General features: G+C 46.7%; 1 protein-coding gene across 4 annotated transcripts in view; it reads left to right on the forward strand.

Moving 5' to 3' along the window:
* The window catches only part of LOC120994439 (nectin-3-like protein), a 130,765-nt gene that overhangs the window by 66,096 nt on the left and 37,715 nt on the right, over positions 1-26,954 (forward strand). For 3 of the 4 annotated variants that reach the window (XM_040422997.1, XM_040422998.1, XM_040422996.1), the window contains exons 4-5: positions 6,937-7,039; positions 23,592-23,752. In XM_040422997.1, coding sequence (XP_040278931.1) covers positions 6,937-7,039; positions 23,592-23,752 — 264 coding nt within the window. Of the gene's footprint in view, positions 1-6,936; positions 7,040-23,591; positions 23,753-25,357; positions 25,988-26,954 lie in introns of those variants that run through there. The other variant, XM_040423000.1, reaches the window with a different exon arrangement.

A 26,954-nucleotide genomic window follows, 5' to 3' on the forward strand; every position in this document is an offset into this window, starting at 1 on the left:
CATCCGCCTTCACTCGGTCAGCATTTGGTCAGTAATCCATCAGTATTGCTAAAACCCCAAAAAAACAAAAAACAGTAGTGGATCCAAAACGAGATGGCACGTGAATGGCATGTCTTCTGTGTTTTGTACCCACTCTTGCTTTTGGCTACCAAATCATAAGCCAATTCTGATGGGACTAGACAGGTCTTACAGCTGTTACACAGACAGGATCCGTTGCGCGTCTCATTTTTCCTTCCTTCTGACAGATCAGCAGAAGGGTCAAATAAATGATTATGTCAACCAGGCCAAAAAGGCTAAATAGTGGCCCAGTCATGGAGTGGGGAGGGTGGGAGAACAGCTTGAGAAGTCCACAGAGTGGCCCAATGACATAGTGTTGAGGTAGCAGCAGCATGAAGAGACCACAGAGTGGCCCAGTGACAGAGGAGAGGTGGCAGCAGCAGCAGCATGAGGAGACCACAGAGTGGCCCAGTGACATAATGTTGATTTAGCAGCAGCATGAAGAGGCCACAGACTGGCAAGGTGACATAGTGTGGAGGTGGCAGCAGCATGAGGAGGCCACAGAGTGGCAAGGTGACATAGTGTGGAGGTGGCAGCAGCAGTATGAAGAGACCACAGACTGGCAAGGTGACAGTGTGGAGGTGGCAGCAGCAGCATGAGGAGGCAGAGTGGCAAGGTGACATAGTGTGGAGGTGGCAGCAGAATGAGGATGCCACAGAGTGGCAAGGTGACATAGTGCAGACGTGGCAGCAGCATGAGGAGGCCACAGAGTTGCCAAATGTCATAGTGTTGATTTAGCAGCATGGCACAATAGTGTGGAGGTGGCAGCAGCAGCATGATGAGGCCACAGAGTGGCAAGGTGACATAGTGTGAAGGTGGCAGAAGCATCAGCAGCATGAGGAAGCCACAGAGTGGCCCAGTGACATAATGTTGATTTAGCAGCAGCATGAGGAGACCACAGAGTGGCACAATGACAGAGTGTGGAGGTGGCAGCAGCAGCATGAGGAGACCTGAGTGGTGAGGTGGCAGCAGCATCAGGAGACCAAAGAGTGACCCGGTGACAGAGTGTGGAGGTGGGTGGAAATAACAGTACCTGCTGACAATGGTGGGTGTAAGAAGGAGCACTTGGCATCAGATGTGTGGCATCAGGCGGGTTGCAGCATCAGAATAGTAGCTGAGGCAGGTAGCCAGAAGAAACCGGTATTTTTTGTCAAGGTTTGAGTGAGGCAGCATGGATGATCTAATCTGATGCATCAGACATTGGTGGGTGGAAATCCTGTCTGATCCACGTCTTATTCATCCTGACAAAGGTTAGTCTCTCCACAATTTGGGTGGACAGGTGAGTTCTTCTTGGGGTAACTATGTCCCCGCCGCACTAAACACCCGCTCTGATGCCACACTACTGGTTGGGCAGGACCACTGTTCCAGGGCGAACTCTGCCAGTTGCGGCCACAAATCCAGTTTGGCTGCCCAGTAGTCCAGAAGATCTTTAATGTGGGGTCCCAGGGTGCTGTTCAAGTATGTCACCTCCAGCTAGCTCAGGTTCTGCTCCAGGTCAAGCTGCTGCTGCTGGTCAGTAGTTTCTTCACTAGGCGTGTTAAGAAAGCTGCTCATCATCGACTCTAGACTCAAGCTTCTGCTAATGGAGCTGGTACTGCTCTTACCCCCTCCCAGCCCAGCAGCCATGGCAGTGGAACGAGAGCGCAGATGGCCCCCCCAGTCAGACCTGCGAGAGGATGGACGATAGTGCAGATAGGCAGCGGCCAACTGACTACATAGGATGTCTCTATAGTAGTTCAGTTTGTCCTCCCTCTCAGCTGGTGTAAAAAAAGGCCCCCATTTTGGACCGGTATCGAAGGTCCAACAAGGTGGATAGCCAGAAGTATTCCCTCTGCTGAATGGTGACAATTAGGCTGTCACTACCCAAGCAAGTGAGCATGCAGCGGGCCATTTGCGCAAGTGACCCGGACGAACTCCCTGCCTCCATCTCCACTGCATACTACCACGGTGTGCCGGGGTAATCTGCCTCGTCTTCCTCGTCTCCCTCTTGCTCCTCTGGCTGCTCCTGTTCCTCCTCTCCTGTCACCTGTGTAGAATAACCACCCATTTCACTACACATTGCTTGTGCTCCAATGTCCTCCTCCTTCAGTTCATCCCCCACAGGGCTCATGTAGCTGTGAGATGTAGGCGCCACGTCTCTAGTCCCCTGACCAGCCAGATTTACCAGCATCTGTTCCAGGATATCAAGCAGTGGAATGACGTTGTTCATCCTGTAGTCCTGGCGACTGACAAATAATGGGGCATCCTCAAAGGGCCTGAGCAAACGGCAGGTGTCACTCATGAGCTGCCACTGGCTGACATGGAAGTTACACAGGGGAGTATTCCTGTCCTGTTCGTATAGTCCGTCCATCATATGGAGGGTTGAATTCCAATGTGTGGAAAAGTCGCATATAAGCTTATGTTCCCCGTTCTGCCGCTGCAGCTCAAGGAGGGTGTGCTTGGCGGTGTACAAATAGCTGAAGTGCATGCAAAGTTTCCTGGCCATTTTTAGGATGTCTTGCAGATATGTGGAAGACTTCAGAAACACGTGCGCCATGCAGGGTGCATAGTTCAGCCCTCCTTGACGCAGCGCCGACACCATGTTCTTCCCCTTGTCGGTCACCATGGTTCCAATTTTGAGTTGTCGTGGAGAGAGCCAGGATTCGATTTATTGATAAAGGACATGGAGCAGTTCCTCCCCTGTGTGACTCCGGTTGCCCAGGCAAACGAGGTGTAGAACAGCTTGACACCGCCGTCCCTGCACATGTGGTATGCTGGAGGACCACTGTGAATTGTCCCAGCAGTAAAGGATGAGGACACGGTGGAGGATGAGGAGGCAGAGGCGGACTTTGTCACAGGACCAATGGCGTGAGAACGTGGAGGCGGAAGCAGCATCACCTGGCCAAGTTGCTGGTTTGGATGGGCAGGAACCACATTTAACCAGTGGGGCCGTTAAGGAAATATATTTTCATGGACCGTAGTTACAGCTCCACACCTCGGCGCTGCCGTGCACTTTGACAGACACAGACAGGTTCAAGGACTGGACACCTTCTGTTCTGCATATTTGTGCAGGGCCGGTACTGCCTTTTTGGCAAATAAATGACTGCTTGGGACTCTCCACCTCGGCTTGGCACAAGCCATCAGTTCTCTGAAAGGTGCAGAGTCCACCACTTGGAAAGGAAGGGACTGCAGCACCAGCAACTTGGCCAGGAGCACGTTCAGCTTCTGCGCCGTTGGATGAGTGCACGCATACTGTTGTCTCTTGGAAATCACTTTGTGATAAATTGCTGATGGAATGACTGATGAGGAGTAGGAGAGCGAGGAGCAGGAGCATCAGGACCGGTAGACATCTCCCTTCGGCTGAGGTGGTGGAGCCTTGATTGCCCGGTTGCTGCGGCAAGCTGGACCACTACATTGGAGCCACGGTTCTCCAAGGCCACTTTATGGTGACTATGCATATGTTGACCCAGGGCCGTGGTGCCAACATTGGCACCCTGGCCATGCTGCACCTTCTTCCCACAGATTCGGCAAATGGCCATGTTCACCCCTCCAGTGGCCTAACAAAAAAATTCCACACCGACGAGTAGGGGATTTTACCCCCAACACTCCGCACTGACTGACTGCTACCTCTGCTACCTCCGTGAACCCCTGCACCACTACCACGACCGCTCGCAACACCAGCTCCCACGCCACTCTGCTCATCACTACTTGCCTGCCTACTGGAGGAAGCGACAGATGTCTCTCTCCTCCACATCTTGGCTGGCCAGTAGCTGCTTACTGTCCTCTAGTAGCTTGTCCTCGCTGTATAGTGGATCCGAGCCCACAGCATATAATTCTTCTCTGGCTGAGGAAACAGAAAAGTACAGAGGCAGGTTTAGGACAGGTGAAGGCACAGGGCCTGCTCCTGGGCCATGCCAACTAAGGGTTGTGTCTGTTGAACCCACCGACTCTTGGCTGGGGGTGTCTGATGTCACTTGGGACGAAGTGGATGACCGAGTCAACCATTCAAGAACCGCTGGGTTGCTGGTCAAGACACAACCGCTAGATGACACTGGGAGCTCAGGCCTCTCACTGCGACTCCTGCTGCCACGCCCCCTTGCTCTGCTGCAACCTGTGCATGCGCCAGAAACATTTAGGCCTCTGTCCCTCCCCTGTGCATTGCCTGGCACTTCTCTGTCTGACATACAGTTTTTTTGCCACTAATACACACCAAAAAGGGCTGTAATTTTCTCATTTCACCACACAACGGCTAATAAGCCCTTTTTTCCCACTTATACACGCCAAAAAAGGCCTTTAGAACATATAACTGCACCGCTAAATGGCAAATAATACTTTTTTTTGCCATTAATACACACCATAAAGGGCTGTAATTTTTTCCCTTCACCACACAACGGCTAATAAGCTCTTTTTTTCCCACTAATACAAGCCAAAAAGGCTTTAGAACATTTAACTGCACCACTGAATGGCAAATAATACTTTTTTTTTGCCACTAATACAAGCCAAAAAAGCTTTAGAACATATGACTGCACCGCACAAGGGCAAATAAGACATAGAAATATTTCCTAGTAATACACTCTGTTAATGGCTGTATCACAGAACTTGCACCCAATCACAAGCAAGGTTTGCTGGAATTAGTGATGTATCATATAGTGCAAACAACCTAAAAGCAGTTTGGATCCCCAATTAGTGCAGCAAGGTGTAATAGAATCGCTCCTATTGTACCCTGTTCTCCTTTTATAGTGTAAATGATGCCTCCCTATCCTTTCCCTACACCTTGACTAATCTTTCCGTGAACTTGTAAATCGTTTTTTCAGCACAATGAAGTCTTTCCTAGCACTGTCCCAGCGCCTGCTGACGTCTCTCCCTGCACTAAGTACACTGGAAAAGGGCTGAATCTAAGATGGCTGAGGATATTTATAGGGCTGTGACATCATAGGGGCTGGCTGGCTGCTGATTGGCTGCATGCATGGCATTGTGGGTGATCCCTCGTTCCCAGAGTTCCTTGCTCCATGTCCTCACACGCGCAGCAGCCATTTTAGGAAAAAAATGCGATTCGTTACCATGAAGTGTGAGGAAATTCGGATTCGGTGCAAATCGAATTTTTTCCTGAAATTTGGATCGAATTCCACTTCGTTAACTTCGATTCGCTCATCTCTAATCAGTAGCCTAAAATGGTGTCAATTAGAACTACATTTCATCCTGCAAAAAAATAAATCCTCATACAGCTTCATCCACAGGGAAAAAATAAAATAAACAATTTTCAGAATTTCTAAATGCAGAAACAAACCAAAAAAAAAAATCACGACCACGAAAGCTCAAAATAGTTCAGGTCTCAAAATAATAAACACATAGTGTTGACTTAGCTTTGAACTTTACTCACCATGTCCTGCTTCGTCATGCATTAATATCCTGAGATTTGTATAACTCCTGTAGGATTTTGTTTCTTGGAAAAGATTCTTCTTCCCACAAACCCGCCCCATCCCCCACCTCCACCCTAGGGTGGCTAGACGTCCGATTTTAGGCCGGACAGTCCGGTTTTTTTGCTCCCTGTCCTCCGTCCTGCGCAGGGCCTGGACAGACACAGGGATGTTCACCATTTCAGTAGCTCACGCTCAGATAGGAGCACTGTACTGTCTGAGCGTGAGCTGCAGCAACTGACTGAGGCTTCTCTCACCCCCAGTCAGTCACTAGAGCCGCAGACATGGCATCCTGTGGCTGACTGAGGGGCAAAGAAGCCCCTAGCTCACCTTTCTCTCAGAAAGTTCTTCCCTCTTCTTCCATTAGTTTTTTTTACAGTCGTGATGGGGGCGTGGCTTCACGGAGCAGGGGACGTGGTTTATCTGTTTGGGGGCATGGCCGGTGAGGTCCGGCTTTCTGGCGTGAAGCCAGTGGCCACCATACTCCACCCCCGACTAGTAAGATTTTCCAGATGTTCTGCTATAGAAAAAACATGCAGTGAAACTTTTCCCATCAACAGAATTTGCAAAAAAGCTTCCAACACAGATTTGAATATCTGTTTTTGACCTTTTACATTTGATAACATTGTGTCCCACTTAAAGGCGTAGTCATGGATCCAGCAGACCCAACAAACTCACCTTAATTTCACCCAAGTCACCTGTAAAAGAAAATTTGTAATATACTACATCTATAACTTACATGGGTCAGCCGCTCGAGAACCTGGTGACATGACACTCTACTTTAAAAAAATCCTGCTTCCACCATGCCTTTACCAGGATTCTGGCCTGGCCTATAGATGGGACATTTCTTCTGGAGTAGATGAAGTCACAACCATTCATCTCCCTGGCGCATGTGCAAACTCTGAAATCCAGCATATCTGCATATGCACCAAGAAGAGGAATAGTTCTGGCCCCATCTACACCAGCTCCCTGTGGAAGTAATGTTCCGTCACTTAATAAAAGATTTGACATCTGCAGAATCAGAATTTTATGAAGGGGAACACCCTGTGACTGGGTCCCGAGCGGCCAATCCCCGCAACATCGGGACAGTAAGTATATTACAAACTTTTTCCTACAGGCAAGTTATGTGTAGCTAAGGCAAGTGTGCAGGGCCTGCATAGTCTAGGAAAACGCCTTTAAGGCCATGCATATTAGATCTGATCTGGCATGTGTTCTCAATAAGGAGGTGGAGACACTTCTGGTGGTGACTTATGTCCCTTATTAACAGAAGGATCAGGCAAGTAGGAATCCAACTGCTTGATGCTTATTTCAGTGTTACTGGAAAGTTTTCTTGTACAAGTAGATCAGATATCAGGTCTAACCAACAAAGTGGTCGCTGAGTTTATGTGTGTAATGGATTTGCATTTCTGTCTAGAGGCACTATAATAATAAAATTAAAATGATAATAAAGTATGGTTTATGTCTTGTTATCATTTGCATTTAGTTCCTCCTCAGATGGTGCAAATTGAAGTACTGAAAAATAAAGACAAGCTGCAGCTTTTATGTAAATCGGATGGCAATCCAAGGCCAAAGTACAACTGGAAGCGGTAAGTCGAAGAAGAAGCAAATTATAATGCTGCAAAACTCCAGTCAAAAAGGAAAAAAATCCAACAAACCTCCATCGGACATCCATGTGCATGATTTTAGGGGAGGCATTGATTTTAGGGGAGTTCATTCAGTACATATGGAGTCCGATTCACTGCTGATACTACAGGTACAGGTCAGGTAGGAATAGGCCTGGCATGTTACAAAAACTCATTGGATATAATGTGCCTCTCATCTTAGTACATTATAATGAAACATCATGGAAACAGGGAGGATACTTTTACGTGAGTAGAATCCGTGTTGGGCGCCTGGGAAAGTGATGGGAAACAGGACTAGGAACTCCTACTAAGACTTCTGATAAAATCTCCTAATATTGCTACTGAGAGGAGTATTTCGAAATTGCTGGGCACCTAGCATGGAAGTCCTCCTAGGGAATAGTCAAGTGCCACCAAAGTGGTGCAAAAACATTCGAGCATGGTACATGGATCCACTATACCTGCTTCCTGTGCTGCTCACTATTAGGTACCATGACATTGGTCCAACGTAATTCTGTTTTACGCTCGCAAAAACTTGCATATGGTTGGCCATGACGAAGAAACTTCCATTATAAGGCAGAAATTAATAGTGGCGGATCCTGTCCGTGATTTTGGAGTTACCCTGGTGAATCGGGATCTCAAGCAGATCATCTATAACGTTGCAATCTTGCTCAATAAGGTGGGAGTGAAAGGAAACAACCTATGTGAAAAGAATGCTTTGACCCGTTGTTCACAGTAGACTGGGAATATCGGGTTGCTTCCTACCTTTCTTACTACAACCGTTTCCACTGTATGCCGAAAATATGAACTGGTCTACCTTCCCAAAGGAACTCTATTGTTTGTATACATACAGTTAAGAATTGGCCCAAGTTTCATGGAAAGAGGGTGTCAAAAATTAGAACCCTAAAGGGGGAGGGGCATTTTGTGCTTTCCTACAGCAAGACAATGTTTCTTGGAATGGGAAGATCATACTGGATGCTCACCATTAATGGAATATCAACCAGCCACAACTTGCAAAACAAAACCCCCCATTATTTTGAAGCACGTTTTTTAGATGGTGCAAATGCAAGATAAAGCGATCCAGCATTCTAGCTTCTTGATAAAATCCACAGGTTTTCTTGAAAAGGATAAAATGACACCATGTAGCACAACAGCGCATGCCAGTTCAGGCATGTAGTCTTGTGCTACCTGGTGTAATTTTATCTTTTTCAATAAAACCTGTGGATTTTATCAAGAAGCTAGAATGCTGGATCGCTTTATCTTGCATATTCACCTGCTCCACTTTGGTTTTTCCTTGCACCTAGCAGTCTGGGTGAAGCAACAGAGGTGAACTGAACTTTTCTTTGGACCTTAGATGGTGGACAGTTCATGGATAGCAACTGTTAAAATCAGGCACCAATTCATCTACATCAGTATGAGTTTGAGATGGATGTGGATTCAGCCTCTCCCTTTGGTGTGCAGGACTCTACAAAGTAAAAAGGTTATCCAAGATATTAGAAGAAATAATAAACCTTTGTCTTTAGAAACAAGGGTGTGGAGGCTCCGACTCTTTTTTTAACATCAAAAGACCAGGGTGGGGCAGAAAAGGGGGGAGTGTGGAGGGAGCATTCTTGCAAACAAATGTAATGCTCACAAAAGGGGCGATCCCACACAGAAGACTTATTACTGAGAACGGCATTCAACTAAGGTCTCTATAGTGGTCAATAAGGCAACTTGCTGGACAACTCACTATCCTGACAGAGGGGCAGAGGTCAGTGTTTGTCCAACCCACCATGCTAAATTTTTTCTTAGACAGGGTATTTAGAAGGACAGATAGGGCAGCAAACGTACTCTTTCCACCATGTAAAGAAAAGCCTTGATCTACCACCATCAAACCAGCTTCATACTGGGGATATGTAAGGGATATTAACGGAGGTGAATATTTCTGAATTTGCAGATGAGACATGATATGCTTTCATGTATGTGCCATGGGTATACATTGGACAGAATGCGGTTTGGATTTCAGTTTAAATGGATTATCCAACACTATAGCAGACCTCACAGAGTGGCTAACTCAAGGTGGTGATCATACTTAACGGGTCCACTCTCCGACTGGGTTCAGTCTTTAATGCTCCTCGGCCAACTTATCATCTGGTGGACTGATATCAACATCTTTTTGTTGGGAAGGGAGGGAAGCATGTGACTACTGTAGCCAATCGCTGCAGCATTCAAGGATGTTAAAATCAGCAGACCAGTGAGATGATGAGCCACTCGGGGAGCGACAGAGACTGAACCCAGAAGCGGGGACCATTTACGTATGATCACCACCACGGGTTGGTCACTCTGTGAGGTCTGCTATAGTGTTGGATAACCCCTTTAATTCTTTGGTGATTGTTTTATATGCTCTACTGAGGGCCATGATCTTGACTGAAGAAAGGAGCACTGTCTTCTCCATCTAAAGTAACTGGAATGAAAAATAGACCCTTGGAGCAGTAGGTAGCCCTTTGAGTAGATGATATACTACTTTTCTGAAGGAGTACAGAAATATATTCGGCATGTCATACAGATTATTCAAGACTCTAGTTTGCTTAAATGGAACAAGTTAGTCGTCCAATTTCTAAATCCTCCTCCTTCCGTGAGAATGCAGCATACCCATGTGCAGATGGTTCATCTGCATGACCCAAGGACATTGTTGTTAATTTATGCTCCAGATTAGCAAGGCTAAGTGCAGTAAATATTTAATAATCAACATTACTGCCACAATTACAATATCTTAGATACAACCCGCCAGCCTGAACGCCAATATCAGATCCAGTATAACCACGAGCATCACAGGGCGCATTTGAAAATTGAAATGTTTGCACTGCCAAATCGCTGGGTGTATGTTATGACAGAGATGTTTTGCTTGCAAGTCTTGCTTCATTAGTTCAGTTCCAAAGATTGATCTCTGAGTACTTCACACTGTCCATAACATTAAAAGGATTGGCGATGGAGATGGAACAATCTCCTCCAGAACTTAGTTTATGCTTCTGAGCTGGACATTCAAGGCACTCAGTAATGCTGCATCTGTTGGTCTTCTCTGATCTTCCCTTCTACTTTTATCCCTATATTGGACTTTCCAAGACTCTCCCATGCTGCTCCCCTTATTTGGAATGCTCTCACTCATTCCATAAGATTATCCACCAGCATACCAAGCTCTAAAAGACACCTCAATACCATCATAGACTTCGTCGCTCATTTTCCTCTTTCTTTCCTTCATCTGTCACCACCACCTTAAAAATTAAATTTTTCCAAAGATTGGACAAATCAGTTCTGCATGGACCACAGGCTTTTGTACTTTGGCAGAGCAGTCTGTGTTACAATTGCTATCATCCTTTGCTACAGTATGCTCATCTATGGTTTACAGTTTGAACTACCCTGACTGTGTTAACCTGTGCTTTGCAGACCACATGGATTGCAATTTCTGCCACTTCAGTGCTCCAAAATGCTGCCACATACCCACAAATCAACTGGTTGGAATATATGGCAAGTGGCACAAAAGAGTGATCATATATATATATATACATATTGTATTGGGAGGCTGGATGAGGAGACAATACCCGCACAGATGTGTTTTCCATCTACAGCACCAAGGCAATTGAGAAAGTTAAATTGGACCTGAAATCACATTGGCCATATTGTTTGTTGACATCTGTGTTGCCTCTGGAATACTCAGGACACCCCATAGAACTTTGCAGGTGTCCGATGCTTGACTGTTCTATTTTTAAGTAAGTGTGCATAGAATCAAATGAATTTCAATTAGGAAAATTATATACTTCATATGGCTATACATTATTACTTGCAAATAATCTGGTGAGACTTGTAGTTACTAGTAATAGCACAGCTACGACTGTGTATTTTGGATAATTCCTTTGTTAGATGGGTCCCCTGAAGATAAAGTGATCACAAGGTATCCACTGGGATTTCCAGCAATTTCCAGTTGTATTCTATGGGGAATCTGGCAGCAACTGTTCAGTTTCCTACAGCACAACTGCCATAGAAGAAATGAAGCTTTACATAGCACGTACTGAAATCAATGAGCTCTTTGTGTTACACCTACATGTACATACAGTATATCTGGATGACATATATAAGTAATTACAGATTCTTAAACCAGTCCATAAATGTGTTTAAAATCAAGTGTTTACTCTGGGGTGACACTTGCGCCCGTTGCGGTACCTTGTGTCAGCAAAAAATAATGTTTTGAAAAAGAAATTAGATTGAAATTAGATTTATGCTGGATGTCCAATTGTATGCTCATTAATAGTGATGAGCGGCATAGGCAATATTCGTTTTCGCAATATTTTGCAAATTTTAATAATAATAATAATAATAATAATAATATTCGCAATAAGTTCGCGAATTCTAGAATCCGTGATCTCCAGTCATTATTTTCGCGATTGTGCAAATCGGCACTAATAATGCGCATATTTTTTGCGCAATACATGCAACTTCACATTTTCTCAGGTCTGACTAGATATTACTGATTGGTGCACTAAGTATTGTTGTGACATCACAGCACTATGTCTGTAGCATGTATGTATGGACAGCAGAGAAACAGTAATTCCTATCACACTACCTAACACCCTGCACTAGAACCTATCAACTACACTCTATCAGGATATAACTGTCACGACCCTTGGTCATGGTCGTGACTCCTTGGGAGCCGCATGCAGTTACCCGCGGTTTTGGTGTTGTGTCAACCGCAGCTGGGGGCACTTGGTGGTTTGCCTCAGGTGCGGTTGCCGCGGATAACAAGCATGCGTGCAGTTGCCCTTGGCAACGTGTTTTATGTGCACTCCCTTTGTCTGTTTGTGGTGCACTAGGTCATGTGTTGTATGCACAGAGACACCTTCCTTTACCTGCGGTTGTCCGCGGCAACGTTGTTGTTGTGTGCATGTGGTGGCAGGGTCTCGGCCTGCTGGCTGTTCCCCAGAACATTTTTGCCATGCATGCCGTTGCTGGCGGTAACAGGTGAGTGTGTTTGTGTGTTTCTTAGTTTGTGTGCACTTCCCCTTATATGTGAGTTTTCCCTTCTGTGTGCTGGAAGGGTTAACTTCCTTCCCAGTGTGTGTGAGGTCACTGGGTGTGGTTGACCGGTGGGTGTGGCCTTTTGGCCTATATAGCCTGAGTCTCTTGCAGGCTTCAGTAGGTTGCTTCAGCCCTGCTAGCTGGAGCAGCCTCCTGTGTATTTTACCATCTACCAGTGGTGCACATGACCTAGTGCACCACAAACAGACAAAGGGAGTGCACATATTTTGTAACAAGATAGTACATTAGAGATCTGCCTTTGTGTCTGTAATACACAATACTAATCTTTCCTTCACAAAAATACCTGCATGCCCTTTGCCAGGATAGAGCTGCCCTTGTTGGCAAGTTTATTATTATACTAGGGCTTGAAAATAGTGACTCCAGTGCCTCTAGTTCTTGAACAGCTCATTGTACGTGTTGGTAAACCACGTCATTTTTGTAGAAATGCATCATTAATTGCAGAGTACAAAAGGGTATCCAAATCAGTAGTAGAGAAGTTAATGTTACAGCTTTCGATGGGCCAACCAACCAGTTTGATTTTGGGCTAAACCTAAGTGTATTATCCTGGTGATACCCTGGTATTCACCCTTTTAACTTCTATACAGGGATCTGGACTTTGCTGCAGGGGAGCCACCAGGCCGCTACCTCTTGCAGTAGTCCCCGTGTGGTTGAAAGCTGACCGCTGGTGGTCAGAAACACTGGTGCAGGGCACCAAAAGATCAGACAAACTCGTAGTCAGGGCCGGCGCTTCCATAGAGGCAAGGGGGGCAATTGCCCCCGGGCCCCTGAGTCCTTAGGGGCCCCCAGCGCCGGCCCGCAATACTATTCTATAATTCTTCTGACCTGGCGGCGCTGCTAAGTTTTCTAGCTGCGCATGGAGTCCCGGGCGGCACGCGGTCCGGACTAATGGAGAGGAGGGGGCCCCCTGCTGGCGGCCTCTCTGAGCCCCGCTCTGCCTGCCTCTTTAAGAGACTTGACGAGCAGTGTCTGTGAGTGAGCTGCCGCACAGGCAGGCACGTCTTCGATTCTGTCTGCCGTTGCGTTGCCACTGCTCCGCCCCCAGAGCAGAGAAGAAGGAGCGAGCAGCGCCAGCGGCAGCCACAGCCCGCCACACGGACTCTGCCAGGGAAGGCCCGCCGCCCACACACACAGAAGACTCTTCTGATTCTGAGACTGTGACAGGAGGCAGCGAAGTTGAAGCTCCTAAGTACAACAGTTACTGGTAGGTAGGTTGGTTAATTAATTATAACAACAACTTAGTTACTGGATTCCATTCCCACCATCTGACCCGTCCCAGTAGTGCCAGGCCCAGCCAGTGTACTAGCCCGTCCTGGTTCTGTTTTTTGGACTGGAGAAATGTGCATTGGATTGGGAGGGAGTCATGAGAGAGATGTTTGTGCATGTGCTGGCACTGCTGGAGAAATGTGCCATGGGGCCGCCCTGGTTCTGTTTGGACTGGAGAAATGCGCATGGGGGGGCGAATGACTCTGAGTCATTCGCCCCCCCCATGCACATTTCTCCAGTCCAAACAGAACCAGGGTGGCCCCATGGCTCTCTCTCATGACTCTGAGTCATTCGCCCCCCCCCCCCCCCATGAACATTTCCCCAGTCCAAACAGAACCAGGGGGCGGCCCCATGGCATATTTCTCCATGCACAGACATCACTCTCATGACTCCCCCCCCCCCCCCGCATGCACATTTCTCCAGTCCAAACTGAACCAGGACGGCTGCGGCCCCATGGCATATTTCTCCAGCAGTGCCAGCACATGCACAGACATTTCAGACGAGAGATGTCTGTGCATGTGCTGGCACTGCTGGAGAAATATGCCATGGGGCCGCGGCCGTCCTGGTTCTGTTTGGACTGGAGAAATGTGCATGCGGGGAAGGGGGGGGGAGTCATGAGAGTGATGTCTGTGCATGTGCTGGCATTGCTGGAGAAATGTGCCATGGGGCCGCCCTGGTTCTGGTTGTTGTTTACAATACGGGACGTTAAAGTCAGCACGTGTCATGTGGGGGGGGGGGCCCTTCTTGTTTTTCGCCCCAGGGCCCCATTTTACCTAGAACCGGCCCTGCTCGTAGTCAGTGATAGGCAAAGGTCAGGATTGCCAGAATATCTGTGAATTCGTGAACTAGGTCCAACGTCAGGGCAGACAGCAAGGAGCTCAGTACGGTAACAGGTACAGGTCAAGTCAGGCAGTGGAGAGTCAATACGGGTAAACGGGCACAGATCGGTACACAGGCAGACAAGAGAACAACATGCCTTCGCAAAGAACTTAGCAGGTGAATGAACCTTATTGCTCAGGCATATTCCTACTGAGGAAGGTGCCTTAAATATCCACATGTTGCCAGCCATTGGCTGGTGAAAATGCGACACGCATGCTGGTTCTTTATAAGCCAGAGAAAGGGCCTGCTCTCTACAAGTGCAGAGAGCGCTGCCTAGCAGGCCTCGGCCTGTGAGTTATTCGGGTGGCCAGGCATGCAAAGGAGGCGAATAGAGTGGGATGGAGACCCAGGACAAGTAAGTGGGGCAGTGGAGGCCACGAGCCATCACTTTAACAGTATACCCCATTTCTTATGCTCTATCTTCTTTGATCTGGAATGGTGAACCTAAGAGAGTTATGTATATACAGTATCTACCTATACCAGCTAAAATTAAGTGGTATTGGTGCTACCTTCCAGCTTTAGTTGGCTTTCTTAGGAGGACACATGGGTGGCCCATAATCAGGCTGGTCAATAGGCAAACAGAGTTGCCTCCTGGCACAGTAGAAAACGGATCCGTCCCCCATTGACTTTCAATGGTGTTCAAGACCAGGGCCGGACTGGCCATAGGGCAGACCGGGCATTTGCCCGGTGGGCTGGGCCGCCTGGTGGGCCGGGCCGAACACAATCAGCCGGGCCGCCGGCTGAGTTTTTTTTTTTTTTTAAATGAATGTGGCAGGCAGCAGCCGGGCAGGAGTGGAGATGAGCGCTTCCCAGTGGCGTAACTATCAGGGAAGCAGCTGCTTCGGGGCCCGAGTTCAGAAGGGGCCCGGGAGAAGTCACTGTACTTCGTCACCCCGGGCCCCTGTCAGAGCAGCTGACTTCTCCTGCACGTGTACAGAGTCCTGCACTTGCACTCTGTCACTGACCTCCTGACATCAGTGACATTGCTCCGCCTCTCCCCTCGTTAGTTCTTATGATGGACAGTGACCAGCAACAGGACGGCCAGATGTGGGCGGATGCTATAATAGACCCGCCCCCTTTTCTACCCGCGAAGCGATTCCTGCAGCCTGAACCTTCCATGCCAGCAAGCTGAACTGCACCAGTGATGTAAGTAACAGGGGAACTACTGCTGTTATATTCAGCTTTCCCAGACTGTGCACATGTGACCTGCAGTACAGTAGGAAAGCTGGGTGAATTATATCATGAAATGTCATCCAGCTTCCCTGCTATCCTGCATGGCACAAGTGCAGAGGCATTAGAGTATGGGGGAGAGGCACAGCAGGAAAGCTGGGTGTCTATATATGTGTATTGTATATGTGTGCGTCCATGTATGTGGTGACTGTATGCATGAATGCATCCATGTCTGTGGAGAGTGTGTGTATGACTGCATCTATGTATATGGTGAGCGCATGTATGACTGCATCTATGTATATGGTGAGCGCATGTATGAGTGCATCCATGTATGTGGAGAGTGTGTGTATGACTGCGTCCATGTATGTGGAGAGTGCGTGTATGACTGCACTATGGGGGCATCTACTGGGGGCCCTATATACTTTCACGCATTATAGGTGGGCACTATGGAGAAGTGGGGGACAAGAGCACTATGAGGGCATTATATAGGGGCATTTAATACTGGCACCCATTTTGATGCCACTATGGGGAAGGGAGGAAAGGAGCATTATGGGGGTATCTATGTGGGGCAGTCTATAGGGGCATTTTATAGTGCCACATTATGGAGGGCACTATGGAGACGGGGAAAGAGCACTATGGGGGCATCTTCTGGGGGTACTATATAGGAGTATTTTATACTGGCACAAATTATAAGGTCACTATGGGCACCTAAGCTCAACTGGTGGCACTAAGTGTTTTTTTGTAGTGGCACACAGTACGGGTCATTGGAACACATGAGGGCACTCTGGGGACATTGGCTCTACTGGGGGCACTAAGAGGAGGTATTTCTTTTTTTACTGCCACACAACGGGGCATTTTTTGTACTGGTGCACATTATAAGGGGAGGGTTCTACTGTCACACATTATAAAGAGAATTATTACTATTGGGGCATTATGGTGGGCTTTATTACAACTGGGGGACTATGGGAGCATTATTACTTGTGGGACACAATTACTGTTGGGGGCACTGTAGGAGCACTATTACTACTAAATGCACTCTGGCAAAGAAATAATTACTATTGTTGGGACTTTGGGAGCACCATTACTTTGGGGGCACCCTGGCACCGCATCAGCTTAGCACAGTTCTTTTTGCAGTATAGTTTTGGGGAGCACAGCTTCTCAGTATTGGGGGTGGATGAAGGGATGTTAATTGGAGGATGATGGAAAAGTAGGAAACTAAGATGTCTGTCAAACTCTGCAGAGACGTGAGATGGCTGAAAGAAATTATCACAGTGGTCTGGTCTGAATGGAGAAGATGAAGAAAGAGAACATCTACATCAGAGGAGACGTCACTGGATATAAGAGGTATAGGGCGCTGTATGAGGCTACTTTCACATCTGCGTTAGTGATCCTGGCAGGCTGTTCCAGCTGAGAGCAGTCACTGGATCCGGCACTGCTGGATGCAGACAGAATGCCCGCCAGCCCCAGTAACTATAATGGTGTACGGCAGAGATCCGGCCACAATCTGGGAAATATGCAGAGAATCAGCGGGACATAAACCGCTGCATGCTGTGCTTTGTGTCCAGTCGATTCCTTGCATTTTCTACCGGATTAGGTGTCCGGATTGTACTAAGACCCCTAATGTCACCTGGGGACCCCCAAAGAAGCTTGTGTGTTGGCTGAAGCCTTCCTATCTTACTGGTGGCTGGCCCTGCCTCTCAATTGTGCTTCCGGTTTTGGCTCCGCCCCTAGACGGAAAGGGGGTGGGGCCTGTTGGGCGTCATGTGATTGGGCTGCTCAGTCAAAAATGCCCAGGCCTATTTTTTGTCCCAGTCCGGCCCTGTTCAAGACGGATCCGTCAAGGCTATAGAAGACATAATACAACCGGATCTGTTCATGACGGATGCATGCGTTTGCCTTATTGTAACGTAAGCGTTTTTGCAGATCTATGACGGATCCGCAAAAATGCTAGTGTGAAAGTAGCCTTACCCTGCTCCAGGTTAATGCCCAGGATGCCTGTAAGTGACTCTGTGTGTGTATATGTACTGTATATAGTGTATACAGTATATATATATATATATATATATATATATATATATATACAGTACAGACCAAAAGTTTGGACACACCTTCTCATTCAAAGAGTTTTCTTTATTTTCATGACTATGAAGGCATCAAAACTATGAATTAACACATGTGGAATGATATACATAACAAACAAGTGTGAAACAACTGAAAATATGTCATATTCTAGGTTCTTCAAAGTAGCCACCTTTTGCTTTGATTACTGCTTTGCACACTCTTGGCATTCTCTTGATGAGCTTCAAGAGGTAGTCCCCTGAAATGGTTTTCACTTCACAGGTGTGCCCTGTCAGGTTTAATAAGTGGGATTTCTTGCCTTATAAATGGGGTTGGGACCATCAGTGGTGTTGAGGAGAAGTCAGGTGGATACACAGCTGATAGTCCTACTGAATAGACTGTTAGAATTTGTATTATGGCAAGAAAAAAGCAGCTAAGTAAAGAAAAACGAGTGACCATCATTACTTTAAGAAATGAAGGTCAGTCAGTCAGCCGAAAAATTGGGAAAACTTTGAAAGTAAGGGCTATTTGACCATGAAGGAGAGTGATGGGGTGCTGCGCCAGATTACCTGGCCTCCACAGTCACCGGACCTGAACCCAATCAAGATGGTTTGGGGTGAGCTGGACCGCAGAGTGAAGGCAAAAGGGCCAACAAGTGCTAAGCATCTCTGGGAACTCCTTCAAGACTGTTGGAAGACCATTTCAGGGGACTACCTCTTGAAGCTCATCAAGAGAATGCCAAGAGTGTGCAAAGCAGTAATCAAAGCAAAAGGTGGCTACTTTGAAGAACCTAGAATATGACATATTTTCAGTTGTTTCACACTTGTTTGTTATGTATATAATTCCACATGTGTTAATTCATAGTTTTGATGCCTTCATAGTCATGAAAATAAAGAAAACTCTTTGAAAGAGAAGGTGTGTCCAAACTTTTGGTCTGTACTGTGTATATATATATGTGTTTATGTACTGTATAAATGTGTGCATACTGTATGTGGGTATCAGGGCTGGCCTTAGGTGTTCAGGTGCCCTGTGCGAGCTAATCTTGTAACAAACAGTTATTTTTTTTATTACAGATTATTTAAATGCAAGTGCAAACAAGTACAATCATACCCAGTGTCCCCCATAGCCAGTCCCCTGCCCCCTCAACTAAACCCTGCCCCCTTAAATTAAGGGTGACAGACACTGGGTATGATTAAGGGGGCAGGGGACTGGATACGGGTGACACTGGGTATGATTAAAGGGACACTGACAGGCCAAAACAGCATATATAGTTAGATATATCACATTACAGGTCTTATACAGTCTTTTAAAAGCATATAAGTATCCCCCCTGTCCACCTTATAAAGAGCGAAATATAAAGTTTTATAACCCGCTTCTCCAGTCAGCAATCTGCCCAAGGGGCGGCGTTTCATGTGAAAATGCGCCCAGCCAGCCTTCCCAACTGCCGTTTGAAGCCCGCCCAGCTCATCAATATTCACTTCGCTGGGCGGCGGCTAGAACTCTCCCCAGTCCCGATCCTGCACCTGCGCAATTCAATCCTCCGGGCATCGTTCATGCCCAATCTTCTGCGCCTGCGCCCCGCCGTGCCGTTAGATCGCGCCTGCGTACACACACCAGCCTGCGTCTTCGAGGCAGCTGCACACACCAGCCTGCAGCTGCCTCGAAGACGCAGGCTGGTGTGTGTACGCAGGCGCGATCTAACGGCACGGCGGGGCGCAGGCGCAGAAGATTGGGCATGAACGATGCCCGGAGTATTGAATTGCGCAGGCACAGGATCGGGACTGGGGAGAGTTCTAGCCGCTGCCCAGCGAAGTGAATATTGATGAGCTGGGCGGGGCTTAAGAACGGCAGTTGGGAAGGCTGGCTGGGCGCATTTTCACATGAAACGCCGCCCCTTGGGCAGATTGCTGACAGGAGAAGCAGGTTATAAAACTTTATATTTCGCTCTTTATAAGGTGGACAGGGGGGATACTTATATGCTTTTAAAAGACTGTATAAGACCTGTAATGTGATATATCTAACTATATATGCTGTTTTGGCCTGTCAGTGTCCCTTTAAGGTGCAGGGGACTGGCTTTAGTTGACACTGGGTATGATTAAGGGGGGCAGGGGACTGGCTATGGGTGACACTGGGTATGATTAAGGGGGGCAGGGTCTAATTGAGGGGGCAGGGGACTGGGTAAGGGTGACACTGGGTATGATTAAGAAGGGCAGGGGACTGGGTAAAGGTGACAGGGTATGATTAAGGGGGCAGGGGACTGGCTATGGGTGACACTGGGTATGATTAAGGGGGGCAGGGTCTAATTGAGGGGGCAGGGGACTGGATAAGGGTGACACTGGGTATGATTAAGAAGGGCAGGGGACTGGGTAAAGTTGACAGGGTATGATTAAGGGGGGCAGAGGACTGGCTCTGGGTGACACTGGGTATGATTAAGGGGGGCAGGGGACTGGGTAAAGGTGACAGGGTATGATTAAGGGGGCAGGGGACTGGCTATGGGTGACACTGGGTATGATTAAGGCCCTTAATCATACCCAGTGTCACCCATAGCCAGTCTCCTGCCCCCCTTAATCATACCCAGTCCCCTGCCCTTCTTAATCATACCCAGTGTCAACCAAAGCCAGTCCCCTGCCTCTTAATCATACCCAGTGTCTGTCACCCTTATCCAGTTCCCTGCCCCCATTTAATGAAAGATATTTGGTAAAAAAATAAAAAAATACAAAAACAATAAGAACAGATACTCACTATTTGAAGTCTTCTGCTCCCTCCCTGTCTGCAGAGCACCGGCCGCCGCCCTAACACATTGAGCGGATCCTTCCGCGGCTCTCTGTGAAGGCGCAGCACTTGGACGCTGCGCCTGCGCCCCTAAGCTCCTCCTCCACGTTCCGGAACCTGACCTGGCAGCTGCAGCGGCTCAGCTCGCCAGGCTCGCCATACACAGTCTCGGGCCGGCCTGCTGTAAGAGACCGACTGCGGCCACACAGCTCGCACACCCGAAAGGCCGGCCCTGGTGGGTATATACTGTACATATTTGTGTATACACTGTATACAACATAAAGGTGTACGTATGTTCTGTATGTGCATGTGTATATAGTGTATGCAGTATATATACACTCACCTAAAGAATTATTAGGAACACCTGTTCTATTTCTCATTAATGCAATTATCTAGTCAACCAATCACATGGCAGTTGCTTCAATGCATTTAGGGGGGTGCTCCTGGTCAAGACAATCTCCTGAACTCCAAACTGAATGTCAGAATGGGGAAGAAAGGTGATTTAAGCAATTTTGTGCGTGGCATGGTTGTTGGTGCCAGACGGGCCGGTCTGAGTATTTCACAATCTGCTCAGTTACTGGGATTTTCACGCACAACCATTTCTAGGGTTTACAAAGAATGGTGTGAAAAGGGAAAAACATCCAGTATGCGGCCGTCCTGTGGGCAAAAATGCCTTGTGGATGCTAGAGGTCAGAGGAGAATGGGCCGACTGATTCAAGCTGATAGAAGAGCAACGTTGACTGAAATAACCACTCGTTACAACCGAGGTATGCAGCAAAGCATTCGTGAAGCCACAACACGCACAACCTTGAGGCGGATGGGCTACAACAGCAGAAGACCCCACCGGGTACCACTCATCTCCACTACAAATAGGAAAAAGAGGCTACAATTTGCACGAGCTCACCAAAATTGGACTGTTGAAGACTGGAAAAATGTTGCCTGGTCTGATGAGTCTCGATTTCTGTTGAGACATTCAAATGGTAGAGTCCGAATTTGGCGTAAACAGAATGAGAACATGTATCCATCCTCTGATGGCTACTTCCAGCAGGATAATGCACCATGTCACAAAGCTCCAATCATTTCAAATTGGTTTCTTGAACATGACAATGAGTTCACTGCTCTAAAATGGCCCCCACAGTCACCAGATCTCAACCCAATAGAGCATCTTTGGGATGTGGTGGAACGGGAGCTTCGTGCCCTGGATGTGCATCCCTCAAATCTCCATCAACTGCAAGATGCTATCCTATCAATATGGGCCAACATTTCTAAAGAATGCTATCAGCACCTTGTGGAATCAATGCCACGTAGAATTAAGGCAGTTCTGAAGGCAAAAGGGGGTCCAACACCATATTAGTATGGTGGTCCTAATAATTCTTTAGGTTAGTGTATGTGCGTATATAATATAGATTTGTGTATATACTGTATACAGTATATATATATATATATATATATATATAATTTATTTTTATTTTTTTATACTTGTCTGGGTACCTGGCCCTACACCTTGCCACACACCTCTATATAGTAAGTTTGCTTCTGTTAGAGTATGTCCACGTGTGGGATAAATGAATTTGCATGCAGCATTTTACATTTACAGGGTGGTTGAGTTTTTGGAAATCTCCTCCACACAGTGTGGAGCATACCCACAGCATCATCTGACTTGCACTGAGTCCTGCGCAGAAAAAACGCCGTTTAGTACAGTACCAGTACACTTTATCTTATTCATATAGAAATCGGCGTGCCATGCGAATTTCCAATGAAGGGTAAGATCTGCGGCAGAACCGTATCTAGTCCGCACCAAATCCACAATTTTATATTGCAGATTTTAGTGCGGATATGGTGCAGAAACGCACATAAGTCTGTACAGAAATTTGCGTGGATCTTACGTGTGATTACCCACATGGCGTGCAGGTGCCCTTGAAGAGTCACTGAACATTTTGAAAACATCTTTGGATAAGTCATAGTTATTGGCAGCGGATAGACTAGGTGCACCCCTGCTCATTTGCATATATCAATACATACTATTCATCAGCAATGCGGACACATATGAACATGGGACCAACACAGATGCCTTCAGCTGCCAAGGGCACATGTAACAGGCCAGCCAGTGTCATAGGTGCAAAACCCACAAAAATGGGTTTTATGGATACATTTTGGCTTCCCAGGAAAAAAGGGATATGGCATAAAAAGAAAGATTTTAAACAGTTCTTATAATCTTAGTCCTTCACCAAGGATAAGTGTGAGGCTCGAGAAGGACCATTTTCTGCTTCATGCTCCACAGCATAATACAAACCTTAACAAAACCATTTCACCCTTGACCGCAGTGGCTTCTTAGTAACCAGACTCAATGACTCGAAACCGATGGGGATGTATCATTACACAATAATGCATTAGTTAACTCTGAGGTTGTAAACATGTTTTTTAATGTTTAATGGGGATTTTGTTTTATTTTTTTTAACAAATATTCTTGAAATATTCTATTTTTTGTACTGGCCATTAGGGTATTCTCAATAGACTATTTCCCGCTTTCTGCACTTTTCTGCTTTTCTGTATATACTGGGGAAACATGAGCAGAGTCATCTCATTTTTATTAAAGGGTCAGGGAATTTTATCGCAGATTGCTGCTCTCTCGTACTGCTGGAGGTCTAAAAAAGGCTTTGTATACAGCTCCCCTGTGACTTTCAGGTCTCTTGGTGGGAGACCATACTCCATCACTACCTGAGGACTGTTATAATCTAGGATTTCTCTCTATCCATCGACTACCATTCATTGCAGCTGCCATTGATTGCCCACATATCTAACCCCTATAATGCCCCCAAAATGCCCGAGCCCCTTATATAGATTTCATATAGATTATACTCACCCCCTTCCCCGGCACCCACGTTGCTCCAGCTCCCCGCACGGCCGCCGCTGCATCTCCCCGTCATGCGGATCAAAACATCCATTGGCGAAGAAAGGGTGGCTCAGGGCGTTGGGTGGACAGCCAATAGCAGGCTGCGATTGGAACGAGCCTCCCTGGTGTCACCCGCGATGTTAGGAAGGCTCTTTCCTCTCACGGCCTGCTATTGGCTGGTTCCCCCCCCCCCTCAATACCAGGATACTTTGATCCGTGCGACGGGGAGATGCAGCTGCGGCTGTGCAGGCATCAGAACGACCCGGGCGCTGGTGAGCGGAGTAAGTATAACCAGTTTGGCGGGCATTATAAGGGTTGGATAACCTCTTTAAGGGACTGAAATGTGATTGCTTTTAGTAAGTGATGCTTTCATTGCTTTTAGTAAGTGATGCTTTTCTGTATTTTTTATTACAGGAGAGACGCGGAGAGAAGTAACATCATCCCATTGGATACTCCCGAGATGACATCATCGACTCTAAACTATACCGATGAGTATAGTGATGGATTATACATCTGTGAAGCAGCAAATGATGTGGGACTAAACCAGGGATATATTTACATGTATCAGAAAACAAGTAAGAACTGGTCTATGATATCATCTGTTTGTTAGGAAAATTGTATTAGTTATGGGCAAGAATAGAAACTGTGCCCCAGCCTAAGGACAAGAGTGGTGCTATTTGTCGAGAAACAAGCAGGGCATTCTTTCCTGGGAATACTAGGCGATCTCTATCATGTACATCAGTGTCTTAAAAATTTAGAGTCTCAGTCACCACATTTTGACACCCCAAGATATAATCAGTGTAGTAGATGAGAGAGCCCTCTTCTGAAGATGTAATTACTCTTGTAAAACCTTCTCCTAAACCTCACTATGATCTTGTAATCATGTATCAGATCTTAAATTACATCCTGTATTATACTCCAGAGCTGCACTCACTATTCTGCTGGTGGAGTCACTGTGTACATACATTACATTACTTATCCTGTACTGATCCTGAGTTATATCTGGTATTATACTCCAGAGCTGCACTCACTATTCTGCTGGTGGAATCACTGTGTACATACATTACATTACTTATCCTGTACTGATCCTGAGTTACATCCTGTATTATACTCCAGAGCTGCACTCACTATTCTGCAGGCTTCACAACTCTCATCTTTCCACTTTCCTTGTTGGCTTGGTAAAGGCACACTACTTTCTTTGGTGATTTACATTCTTTGAAATGTCCTTTCACCAGGCACTGTACTGTACAGTCATCTGATATAGGACATATATCTGCTTCCCCCCTGGCATTATAGGAGTTCAGCTTAGCTGTTTAGAGGCATCTGACAACAAGCTGTCGACTGTTTCCAATGACGACCAGAAACATTGTGAAATGTAAAGGTGCTCATCCCTATGAAGTATGATGTAATTTCAAATGACATATTAGGGGTGTATTTTTAAGAGACAGCTTTGTGCCTTCTCCCCCAGTAGTATATCCTCTGCCGGTTCTCTGGACACTACTTCTCTATAACGCTTAGGCCTCTTGCACATGAAAAAAAAAAATGTTTCCGTTTTTTGCGTTCCGTATACGGAACCATTTATTTCAATGGATCCGCAAAGAAACGGAAGGTACTCCATATGCCTTCCGTTTCCTTATTTCCGTTTTTCCGTTCCGTTCAAAGATAGAACATGTCGTATTATTGTCAGCATAACGGACAAGGATAGTACTGTTCTATCAGGGGCCAGCTGTTCCGTTCCGCAAAAAATGGAATCTACACGGACGTCATCCGTATTTTTTGCGGATCTGTTTTTTTGCGGACCGCAAAATACTGAAAAAGCCATACGGTCGTGTGCAAGAGGCCTTAGTCTTGTGGAGATTTCAGTGCATCTTGGCCACATTTCCAGCTAACCTAGCAGATTAATGTACAGTCTTCTGCTGATCTCCTTTCAGTTTCACTACTTCTGATTTTTCAGACTATGAAGCAAAGAATTTAGCTTATGTTGAGATTTGGACTGCAAGTGTCAGCCACCCGGGGTGGGGTGGGGTGGGGGGACTGGTCAATACTCGTCCTTTCATTCTGTCTGTTCTGCGGAAAAATTCCCCTTGCTCGTGTGACCCTGCTGTACTCTATCGTGAGCTCAATAAAATGGTTCCATTAAAGAGGTAATCCCACCTAAGACATTTATGATGTATCCACAGTGCATGCCATAAAGGTCCAAGGAATCATTGCCATTTACTCCACCCATGGATGTGCCAGCCGACTTACCACACCAGGTGGTGGATTGTGGGACTACCATTCTGAACATAGATGAGGGTCATAGAGGTGTGACCGGTATCACTTTTTACCTTGACTGATGTAGAACATGACAATCTCTTTTTAAGAAAGCTAGAATCAGCCCTGTACCACACATGGATCCAGAGATCTCCCCGTTGATCCCTCAAATTCCTTTGCTAGATTCTTTTCAGGCTCGCAGTTCTGGGGGATCAGGGGACGTGTCCTTTCTCAGGAGGCTTCTCCTTTCTGTTGCAGGTCTTTTCCCATCACAGCCATTTCTGCTTCAGCTCTTTCCCTAAAACATCTAAGGGAGTGTCCCTTCTGATGCAGCTCTCTCCCTATTACAGCTAAGGGTCTGATTCCTGTTTCCTGCAGCTCTCTTACTGTAACTGTCACAGCTTCTAATAGAAGATACTGTGCTGTTCTTTTCAAATTGAATTCATACACTGTATTATTATCTCTTCTTTTACTATGTTGTTTCAATGTATTGTTCTCTGCTGCCATCTGCTGGCCGGAATTCGTATGCTGCACGCCTTGTTCTTGTTATTTAAAGTTTTTCTCTGCTGGGCGTGGTTTTAGCAGCCTTGGTCCTTGTCACTTCCTGCAGCCGTTTCAGTGCTGCATTCCTGTGTGACTGGAGACACACACCTTGGCTTGTGAAGGCATCAGTTTTTGACCAGCAGTTAGCCTCAGGAAAGACATCTACGCGACAGAATCTACTCTGCTACTGCATTACTGTATCGCATCACCGTATGTCGCTGCTTTTAATCAAATAAACCCACTTTTGATTGCATCCTCGTGTCTACGTTTGGGTCCATCCAACCTGAGCATCTGCCGGTCCGGTCTGCTCCACTGCTTGGATACGAAGGTAGGACAGTCACAATGTCATTATCAGTTACACCTTCATTCGCCTTCATGTGGGGACAGAACAGTCAAAAACTGCCTTAAAGCCTTATACCCCAGTCAATATCCATCTCAAAGTCCAGTGCCCGACTACAGGTTCCCTCAGATCCCAGTACCACACTCAGGAACCTCCCTTGCAACAGGCCCACTCGCAGCAAATCTGCCCGGCAACAGTGCATGTCCCACAAGCCTAAGGGGAAGCACGGCGTGTCCGTAGTAGATATACTCTCACCTGGAAGTCCTCCACTACTCGCCAAGCCATTTTCTGCATCCTATATTAACCCTTGATCGCATGATATAAGAACTGTTCACGCACGCGGGGCCTCCCTCAAAACAAAACCCCGCAATTCACTCAAAACACTTTAGGAACCTCATCAGGGTGCCTCATCCGAGCTGCACTGCAATTTTCAGCCCCCAATTCAAAAGTTTGTTTTCTTAAAGAGCCAGCGCACCTTAAATCAAAATGGCCGAATAGGACCTTGTACAGTTCCCCAATGATGAAATAAAGCAAATGCAACATGATACTGATCATTACGAAGAGCGGGAAGTAGAACCCACACTTCCAACGGACCAAGTTGCGTGACCAAGGCGCTCTCTCAAACCAACTATAAAGATCAC

The sequence above is a fragment of the Bufo bufo genome, chromosome 3 (genome assembly GCF_905171765.1).
Source record: "Bufo bufo chromosome 3, aBufBuf1.1, whole genome shotgun sequence".
Taxonomy (NCBI): domain Eukaryota; kingdom Metazoa; phylum Chordata; class Amphibia; order Anura; family Bufonidae; genus Bufo; species Bufo bufo.